This window comes from Manacus vitellinus, unplaced genomic scaffold (genome assembly GCF_001715985.3).
Source record: "Manacus vitellinus isolate BGI_N305 unplaced genomic scaffold, ASM171598v3 scaffold_48_pilon, whole genome shotgun sequence".
Lineage (NCBI taxonomy): Eukaryota > Metazoa > Chordata > Aves > Passeriformes > Pipridae > Manacus > Manacus vitellinus.
In genome coordinates this window covers 5,299,897-5,310,330 of record NW_021940593.1, presented here as the reverse complement: position 1 = coordinate 5,310,330, position 10,434 = coordinate 5,299,897, and the positions used below count along the sequence as shown (strand labels likewise).

The window sequence follows — 10,434 nt, the reverse complement described above, 5'->3', positions numbered from 1 at the left end:
TGGAAGGAAGAAGATGGGTTTTACTCCCCCACGGGGCAGCAGGACTGAGATCCCCCCATTGCTGTCAGGGAAAAATCTATTTTGGACTCCTGTTTTAGCCAGTACTTTTGCAGGAGAAAGAAAAGGGCTTGAGGCTAAAGTTGATCCTCGCGGGCTGCATATTTCAGTACTGGAAGGCTGTGACTCAGTGGCCTCTGGAAGCTCTCCAAGCTATCAGTAGCTCAGAGGAATTAAAAACTCAACGAACTGCCTGTTCTCCAGAAACTTGTTTTGTACGTGCTGTGGAAGAGATGAGAGATTTGAGAGAAGGTGGCCCTTGGCTGGGACCATTGATGGAATCATTGGCTTTAACAAGACACAGCAAGCAATGAATATTTATTTTATTAAAATGCTCTTTTAACGAGCCTTTTTGCCAAGTTGAGGTGGAAGTATTCGCCAAAATACCATGTACACTGTAATAAATCCCACGGTACCTAATAGGCTTCCCCACATGGTCTTCTGTCCCTCACATTCTCTGTGGAGAGCCATCAGAATCCCTGTTTTCTCCCCCAAAAGGGGAAGGAAAGGCTGAGTAGCGTTTCTGATGTTTTTCCCACAGAGGTATGGCCTGTGAAATCGGGAAACATCTTCCCACCCTTTTTACCTCGTTTTCCCAGTTCTCAAGAGCAAGGGTTGGCTGAGCTGGCCCACCCCAAAGAGACTCAGTGAGGGGGTCCTTCCAGCTGAAGTTAAAGCCGTGGTTTTCATGCTTGCTGTGGGTGCCAGACTTGGCACTGCTGCACCTCAGTGGTGTGTGCTGAAGTGATCAGCCCAAGACAGAAAGCTTACCAGAGGAAGACATTTTGGTTGCTTTTGGAAAGCTGGAATTTGTCATCTTCCCAAAGGGGGTCTCCAGCTTGAGGAGCTGGAATCTCTTGGCTGACACAGCAGAGATAAAGACTTCTGTCCAGCTTGGTACCTCACAGCCAGAACTGGTCAGAAAGTGTTCAGCTGCCTCTTCCTTTGTGGCTTCCTTGCTCATAAAACACTCGTTACCTGAAACTAAAGTATTTTTTCTAGGAGTGTGCTAATTCAAAGAAAGGTTTAACCAGAAAAGGCTTTCTGCTTCCAAAAGAGGGAATTTCTGGTTAATGGAGTGAGAGGGAATCACTTAATTCAAACACCGGCTCAGTCTCAGCTGAAATACAGCAAAGACCATGCTCCATCCCTGGATATGCCCCAGGCCAGGCTGGATGGAGCTCTGAGCAACCTGGGCTCATTGAAGATGTCCCTGCCCATGGCAGGGGATTGGAACTAGATCATGTTTAAGGTCCCTTCCAACCCAAACCGTTCTGTGATTCAAGTCTTCTGTATTTCCGTGTTGCAGAGATTGTCCCCCTTGACTTCTTCTTTGTGTTCCTTGTGGACAACTTGTGTTGTTATTCCTTGTGGGGTTTTTTCCAGCTGGAAGAACAGGGTGGTACCACAGATATTTTCATTCTTATTGACTCCTAGGCTGGAGGCACAATGGTCAGCGTGTGGGGAAGGCAAGTATTAATGAGTGATCCTTCAAAAGCATCTCTCTTCTGTATTTCAGAGTCTCCTGAAGTTGGGCCTTCACTTGTTGTCCACACGACTGTGACATTTGGGAGTGAGTACCTGGATTCAGACCCTGCAGAGGTGCAGCAGATAATTCTCAGCCACCTGGAGAGGATTGTGCCATCCCTGCCTAAACCAAGCAGCATCAAGTGTCACAAGTGGAGATACTCCCAGGTACTCTGCGGTGGGATCAGTCTGGAGCTGTGGTTTCCACCCTCAGGGAGCAAGAGGAAAGGGGGTAGTTGCCCAATATCCATAGTACATTCCTCCACGTAGCCATGAGCAGCATCCAAGGCTGGCCAGCGACAGCCAGGTCGTTTCTAGCCATGTTTCTGCATCCTGGCCCTGGCTCAGTGGTCAGTTGTGCAGCTCTCCTTGTAAGGAGGGACAGGAGCAGTGTGCAGGAAGGAAGTAAATCCCATGTACTTCAGTGGGATTTTCACTGGTATTTAAAAACATGACTCAATCCATTTCTCCACATCCAGAAATATGTGATATTATTAGCAAAATTCCCACCCTACCACAGAGTAGCAGAAGTCCTTGAGTTCAGAGGGACTAATTGTTATTATTTGATTTGGCCCAGTTCAGTTTAACAGCATGTTACGCAAAAAATATTTTAAAGTAAACTACCTAAGGGTAATAATAGCAAAATGTGTATATTTTACAGGCTTCTTTTAAAAATCCAAGGAAATTGTTGGCAATTTCCTAAAGTATTGGAGTGTATCTACATGTTTACCCAGAGCCTCTCAAGTTAAATTACATTGGTGAAATTGAACGTGGAAGTTACTGCAAAATATTTACTTTTAAAGCAGTCCCCTAAAAATTTCTCCTTTTTATGAAGTCTGGAAAAGTTGCTGCAGACAACTGTTGTGAAGTCTGCTCGTAGCCCTTGATCTGCATCCAGTTTGGGAACCTGGTCTCGTTAGCACAGAGTTTATTTTTCTGGGAGTTAGGTATTGGTAGATTGCAAAAGCTACCTTAGCACAGGTATTATTAATATTTATATAAATCATATCAAAATCATGGTATGTTTTGCATGTTCCTCTTACCAGTTCAGGGTTGGGGTTTTTTTTCCAAAAAAAATAAATCTAAGTCTCCATACAGTTGTCACTGTTCAGGTATTGTTTTCTGGTTGTGACTTCTGGTCTTTTCTTCTGCCTTCCCTGTTCCCTTCCTGCTTCAAACTGCTTGTGAGCACCAGAGCTGCAGGTGGTAGGGAGGAGAAGGGCTGGATCTGTCTCCAGCAGACACACACTCGACTGGCCAGCTCTGGAAAGGGTTCCCAAAACAAAGTAAGAAGTATTTCTAAGCAGAATTAATACACCCTACGTTCTGCTACTATCACAGATATACAGCATAAAATCTGTCCAATTCAGCTGCTTTGCTTATGTGTGCAAGGAGAGGGCTTAATGTGCCTTTCCTTGCACTACCCACACTTTCAGCACGGTGTCAAAGGTGACATATAAGGTGACATGCATTATGTATGGCCCAATGGGATTTATTCCACCCTGGATAAAGGAAAAGACAGGAATGGCAGTTAATTTCTTCCTAATGAATCAAGACAAAAAAAGTCTCAATTGCATTCTGCGAAACAACTGTGCTTTTTGCAGCCTGACAGAATGATGGACACGGGGGATTGATTATGGAATCCTGGAATCACAGAATGGTTTGTGTTGGAAAGGACTTGAAATCATCTCATTCCAACGCCTTCCACTAGACCTGGTTGCTCCAAGCCCCACCCAGCCCCTGTCTCTGTTGCTGCAAACCACCTTCAGCAGCTGCTGGTGCTTTTTGGCTGTGCCACAGGAGGAATTACCCCCAGTCTGTAATTCGGGAGATGAATGTCAGTATGTCTTAGGCTGCAAAGAAGTCAGTGTAGGTCAGATGTGTTATCTCCATAAAGAGATCTCTAATGCCACCCTATAAAATAATCACTGCCTAAATTAAATATCTGGGACAGAGCTCCCTCTTTCTCTTAAAGCTATCTTTACTTTCAATTATAATAAGCTGCTGCCACAGAGGCAAAGGGAACTGATAAGATGGGTGCATCTTTCCCCTGACTCTTTTAGATGGGATTTATCCTACTTGTTAATTAAATCCGGCTGTAACATCCTTCACATGGCCAAACACAATCCTGGGATTAAAATGCAGACATTACAATTATCCGTGGCAGATGAGGGATTAGGACTCCCAAAATTCTACTGACACTGCTTAGCAGCACAGCTGCAGTTCTGGATCCCCTGCTTTAATTATGGGGAGGCACCATTAGCATTCAGAGCCACCAGCTTCCCAACCCATCACGGGTCGTTGAGAGAGTCCCTTTATAGGGAATCATGGAATCATTATGGTTGGAAAACACCTCCAGAGTCATCAAGTCCAACCTTTGACCGAATACCAATAAGGGTAATCTGGAATTTATGTTGGACACCACCAGAAGAACGTGAAGGAGGAGGAGGGTCATTCCTTTCCCCTGCCTGGAGTGAGGGTCTTTCATACATTGCTCACACAATCTTGCCATGCAGGTGAGAAGGTTGCAGGCTGAGGTGTGGAAATATTGATCCTGTGGTCAGGCTCACAAACCAGGAGCTGTTTGATACAGCCAGCATCAAACAAGCACTCAGCGGCCAACAAGGAAGGACACTCAAAAAACCTTTCTGCTAAACCTTTCTTCATTCTTTATACTCTGCTCAATCTGTAAGAAAAAATTTAGGAATAAATTAAATACTGACTTAAAATTAGTCTGAGAGGGAGGATCTCTGGCTGGATTTCCCATACCTGGATAGACTTTTCTGTTAAGTTGGGTTGCAACTGGCTGTTTCAGATAGTTGCCTCCTTTAAAGAGCTGCAGTAACACAAAATGCAGCCAGGGACATAAATGTGGCTGGTTTGCAGCTGCTCCACGCTTGGCAGTGGCAGGTAATGGCTCAGCAGTGGCCAGCTGAGTGGACATTTGAATCAGGGAAAAATGCCCTGGACTTAGCAGGATTCCTTGGACATAAGGGCTTGGTGAGTGGAGCTGGCAGTCCCACAGTGGGACACAGGAATGTGTCACTGCACAGGAATCCAACACGGCTCTTTGGACCAAAGGCAGAAAATCCAGAAATGATGAGAACAAAATTGTCCTCTCTGTACCATGCTTTAGGAGCCTGTGGTTTGATCTTTATTGCTGGTCTACTGATGTGCTCCTGCCCTTTTCTTTTCTCTCTCTGCCTTTCTAGATGTTTTTCTCTCTTTTTCAGCAGTTCATCCTTACAGATCTTGTCTTGTCACTCCTTTTCTCGGACTACTTCTTCCCACCTTCCTCCTGCATCCTGTGGCATCCCTGGAAGGAACTAGGTGATCTTTAAGGTCCCTTCCAACCCAGGCTTTTCCATGATTCTGTGATTCTATGATTCTGTTATCTTCTTCCCTTTTTTATCCTCTCTGCCTGTGCCTGCCTTGCCCTCACATTTACCTTCTGCTGCCTTGTCTCCATGCTGAGATTCACCAGTGCTGCTCTGGGATGCACTGATCCAGTACCACATGGGCATGTAGGTTTGGAACAGGCTAAACAATGTGTCACACAGCCAGGAGAGGTGATCTTTAAGGTCCCTTCCAACCCAAACCATTCTGGGGTTCTTACCAAGGCTTTCCCTAAGGAAAACAGACCCTTCTAGTGTGAAATTCAGGTAAATGAGATACTTTCTCTTCCAGCTGTCTGTATGCTTTTCTTTTCCAGGTTACAAAGGCTGTGCCCAATTGTCCAGGACAAATGATTCTTCATACTCGACCTCTTCTGATTTGTGGGGGCGATGGATTCACCCGCTCCAACTTCGATGGCTGCATAGAGTCTGCCATGAGCCTTGCAGAGGCTGTGAAGCCTCATTTATAGCAATTTCCAAGTCAAGCTGCTGAATTTCATCTAGATTTATGATGAATTTTCCTGTGATGGATTAAATTTGAGTTTAATGTCAACATCACTGGCCTCTGTCTTGCTAAAATAAATAAAGGGAGATGTATCGGTGTGCTGTAATAATTACTGGGATAGAATTAAATTGGATTTTCCAGAATCTGTGCTGTGAGTGGTTACTTTGATTGAAGTAAAGCTTTTTCTGTCTCTAGTCAGAGGCACGGAGCTCCAGCAGCCTTTCCAGGTCTCCTGATACTTTTACAGCCCCTGAAAATTATGTCAAGGAGAGGAGCCTGCCTTGAAACAGCACAAAAATCCATGGAGCCCCCGAGTTTGCTCCTTGTAAACTCCTTGTTTGCTCCTTGTCTTAGTGACAGGACAAGGGGGAATGACTGCAAAATGACTGACTGGGTTCAGATGATGTGTTAGGAATAAATTCTTGGCTGGGAGGGTGGTGAGGCCCTGGCACAGGTTGCCCAGAGAAGCTGTGGCTGCCCCTGGATCCCTGGAAGTGTCCAAGGCCAGGTTGGACGGGGCTTGGAGCAACCTGGACTAGTGGGAGGTGTCCCTGCCCATGGCAGGGGGTGAGACTGGATGGGCTTTAAGGTCCCTTCCAACCCAAGCCATTCTGGGATTCTCTGAGCATTTGGAGCCTGGGAGGTGACAGGAGGAGCGTGCACAGAGATTTCATACTTCCATGTGGGCATTAGGGCTGCTGTCCCAGAGTCAGCCTGGGAATAAACATTGGCATCTGGGCTGTACCACGAGTTTACCACAGCAAAGATGCTGGCCAGGGGGGTGGATGCACTTAAAATAGTTCAGTATTTGCCAGGTTAGAGAGTGCCAGGCTCATCATGGCTCTGTGCTGGTCCAGGATTCCCTGAGCAAGGAGCAGCCCTTTCCTCCTTCCAGGTGCTGGAGGAGTCAGGGTAGAAGCAACCAACACTGAAGGTGGTTTAGCTGCTTTGCCTGGCAAATACCAAGAGGAAGGAGGGAAAGGAGTTTATCTAAGCGTGGTCTGGGGCGGTGTTAGTAAGAAAACTGTGCTGACATTTCAGAGTTACCTCATCACCACCATAAAAGCTCAAAGTAAACAGCCAGTCCAAAAATTAGGTGACTTTTAGACAGCTTGATACTTTATTTTGGCAGAACAGGTGCAGGACAGGTCCAGGGAAGGGTATAAATGGGCATGTGAGTGAATGAACAAGGAATTTGATTTGAAATACTAAAAAAAAATAAACAGCAAGTATAATTGTGTTGAAAATACTACCTGTCAGGGTTTCAAGTATTTCTAAGCTACTAAACTGTGTTTCTGTGAAGTCAGTTTTGAAATTACTCAAAAATTAACCAAGAAATCATTTATTTATTCTAAATCTGGTTTTAACTCACCCTTCCTCTTAAATCACATGTCACGAGTTTAGTGCCTGTCTACCACAGCACTAAAAATAACAAAATTTACCAGACAGAATTTTAACTGTTAGAGGAGTCCAATTCAGCCACTTCTTTTTTTTTTAATACCTCTGCATTTGACCAAAAATCTGGCATCCTGTGAGCTGAACAGCTGAACGCTGTGAGTTATTTGTGTTTGAGCATTCCTAGTGCAGCATTTAAAGTGAAGGCAAGAACTGTAAAACCTGATAATTTTAAAAGCTTGCAGAAAACTGAATGGGAGGCATCTCTGATTTAACACTGTGTTGTTCCTCTCACTGCCTCTCAAAGAGCTGTGCTCCAGAGAGCTGTGATGTTCTCTCAGGGGCTTTGTATCAGCAGCAGCCTTCAAATGCCACAAGGGACAGAGAAGTGGAGATGTCTCTGCTCCATCCTGTCAGCAACCTCTCGACTTTGGTCATTCTGAGACCTCAAAACACCTGTTCATAAGCAAATTACTTTTTTTTAAAACCATGAGGTTCTTGATTCTGAGGTTTTTGACCATGAATCACGGCAAGTCTCAAACTGCTCCCCTCCTTCCTCATATCACAGAATCCCAGAATCATTTAGGTTGGAAAAGACCTCCAAGACTGGATCCAACCCATGCCCACCTTGTCCCCCAGCCCAGAGCACTGAGTGCCACGGCCAGGCCTTCCTTGGCCACCTCCAGGGCTGGGGACTCCAAACCTCCCTGGGCAGCCCCTTCCTAAGCTTGACAACCCCTTCAGTGAAGAAATTCTTCCTGAAAATATCCTATCAATATCCTGTCCTGTAGCTTCCCCCCAGATTAAGATGATTTAGACAGAAACTACTTGTGGGGTTTTTTTTTTGAAAGGTGGAGTGAAAAAGTTCATGGATGTGTCCCTCTGGATGTGCTCCAAGCATTGGGCACGTGAGGGTCTCTGTGGCCACGTCTCATTCTGTAGCTGGAGGAGGGAGACATGGCATTAACTGGAGGAGGGAGACATGGCATTAACTTTCCCACACACGGCGGGGAACGAGGGGTGATGTTTCAAAGAGGCCACTGTGTCCAAAAGGGTGGCAACAGAAGAGACTTGTCTGGTTGATTTCCTGGGATTTTCCCTGGATTTCCCATTAACTGGCAGATCCATCCATCACAACCCCTATCTCCCTGTTCCCAGACGAGGGTGATGGCTGTGTCTGATCTCATATATGCCACGAGCCACAGCTAATGCCTGAAGTTGAATTAGAGTGTTTTAGCTCCCAGACCATGATGTTATTGTCTTCCTCAGCACGAGGAAAGTCAAGGTTATAAATGCTCAAAGCCTTTTAGCTCACAGTTGTGGTAGCTTCCCTCCAGTGAGCATCACTTGGCAGGGCTGGCCTGTGGCATCCTGTGCAGTCGCTGCTCTTACAGTGTGATCAGGGAATATGGCAACAAGGAGACAGTGGTTGTGATGGATGGATCTGCCAGTTAATCAGAAATCACAGCCATCCTGGGAAAATCACAGGAAATCAACCAGACAGGTCTCCTCTGTTGCCACAGAAGAGATGCATTTTCCTGATCTCAGGGCATTTAAGTGTACCTTTAGGCCTTTGACAGCAATCCTTCCTTTTCAGTTACTGTCCCATCCCACAGTCTGTCTTGCCATTGCCACCATGTCACGGGTGCTGAGATGGACCTGTCGTATCCCATGACAGGATGAGTTTTGGAGGAGGCCCTGGCAGAGATGGGCTTCAAATCATGGCACACCCTCTCCTGAGGGGCATCTCTCTGGCATGAATTTAGGGCCCTGTGGACAAGGATCCAACCCTGCCATCTCTCTGCCCACTCCTGGCATCTGACCCCGCCTGCAGATCCCTAAGATGGAGTAAAAGTGCTGTAAAGCAGATAAAATAGAACACAAGTGCCAAAGGAAGCCACAGGACTCTGCTGAGAGCCCATCATATTGTGGCTGCTGGTTGAGGTAACTCTCACAGATCCTGCAAAATCACCTGCATTGCTCTCAGTGCATTTGGTTTGTAGGAATTGAGCCCATTTCCAAAAAGAGCTTGGAAGAGGAGACAGGCACCCAGCTCCTCAGCCCACATCAATTCCCAAACCACACATCTCCGAAGACTGGGGCTGTGTTTCAGGCATCTGAAAATAAATAAAGAGATTAATTTTGTTTTGGAGGGTTTGGTTATTTATTTTTTTTTTCAGTTTCAAAAGCAGGTGCTGCCCAGCTGAAAACACACGGTGGGTTTCACAGCACTGAGCTGGGAAACATCTCTGCAGTGAAAGCCACTCTGCTTTCCCAGAGGCCAGGATTTCCTAGGGATCTCGCTGCCCTTGGGATGTGCCAGCATCACCATATTTGGCACGTGTGACCAAGGAGGAAGGGGATGGAGGTCTCTGCTCCCAGCAGGACCAACACCACAGCTAAAACAGTTTGCTTGGGTCATGTCTGGGCAAGCTGGGGCATCCCCACCCTCCACCGTGACCACCTTTCTCCTTGATGGAGGGACAGTGCTGTGCTGGTGCAGCAGCAGATGAAGAGCAGGCATGGCTGAGCCGTGGCACCAGCCTGGCATCACCCTGACACGAGTTCCTCTTTGAGTTAGTGCAAAGAAGAGGAACCTGACCCTGCATCACCCAAACTGTGCCTGGGCCATGCAGCCTGAGCGGCAGAGCCAGCCCTGGGTGCCTGGGGAAGCACAGTGTGTGCTCGGCTGCTCCAGCTGCAAAATGCAGCCGTGGCACCAGCCTGGCATCACCCTGACACGAGTTCCTCTTTGAGTTAGTGCAAAGAAGAGGAACCTGACCCTGGATCACCCAAACTGTGCCTGGGCCATCCAGCCTGAGCGGCAGAGCCAGCCCTGGGTGCCTGGGGAAGCACAGTGTGTGCTCGGCTGCTCCAGCTGCAAAATGCAGCGTTACCAGCTCCCAAGGGCTGTGCCGTGCAAAGGAGGTGGTGCTGGCACCGGGAGCCCAAGTGCTGCCGTGGGGGGACGAGGGCGCTCCCTGAGCTGCCCGGCGAGCACCTTGAGCCCTGTGCCGAGATTTCCCTGGAGCCAGAGCCGGTTTTGCCTCTAATCCAGCCTCCGGCTCAGATGTGCCGTCCCTAAGCCGCTTTGCGTGGCAGAGCTGAAGCCCTGAAATCCCGGAGCCTTCTGCTGCCGCTCTGCTCTGCCCGGCTCACCATCAGCCTCCTTGGGATTTGGGCTTAATTCCCGCGTTCAGGTGGCACCTCCGAGCTCAGCCGGTGATGACACCACGGCCGGCGCTTCCAGGTGCTGTCAAAGGTGCAGCCCCACAGGGCAGTGACACAGCCCTTGGGCAAGGAGGGGTGAGGGGGGCGGCTCTCATTCCAGAGCCAAGCAAAACTTCTCCTCTGGGGGTGAATGAGTGGAAACAGGCAAGAAATAACCCCTGGAGAGTTATTGCTGAATCCGAGTGGGGAGATTTTGTGCCGAGCAAAGGGGGTGCAGGGCAGGTTGCTCTTGGCATGGGGGTTGTGGTGCTGAAGCCTCGAAAAGGCTCCTGATTCCTGTCGTTCCCCAATTTTCATCCCATAACAGCCGAGCATCACTATAAC

The 10,434-nt window shown here is 47.6% G+C and overlaps 1 protein-coding gene across 1 annotated transcript in view; it reads left to right on the top strand.

Moving 5' to 3' along the window:
• Positions 1-5,627, top strand: part of RNLS (renalase, FAD dependent amine oxidase) — a 66,723-nt gene extending 61,096 nt beyond the window's left edge. Inside the window, exons 5-6 of the mRNA XM_029962598.1 lie at positions 1,577-1,752; positions 5,297-5,627. Coding sequence (XP_029818458.1) covers positions 1,577-1,752; positions 5,297-5,449 — 329 coding nt within the window. The 3' untranslated portion in view covers positions 5,450-5,627. The remainder of the gene's footprint in view (positions 1-1,576; positions 1,753-5,296) is intronic.
• Positions 5,628-10,434: the final 4,807 nt, after the last annotated feature.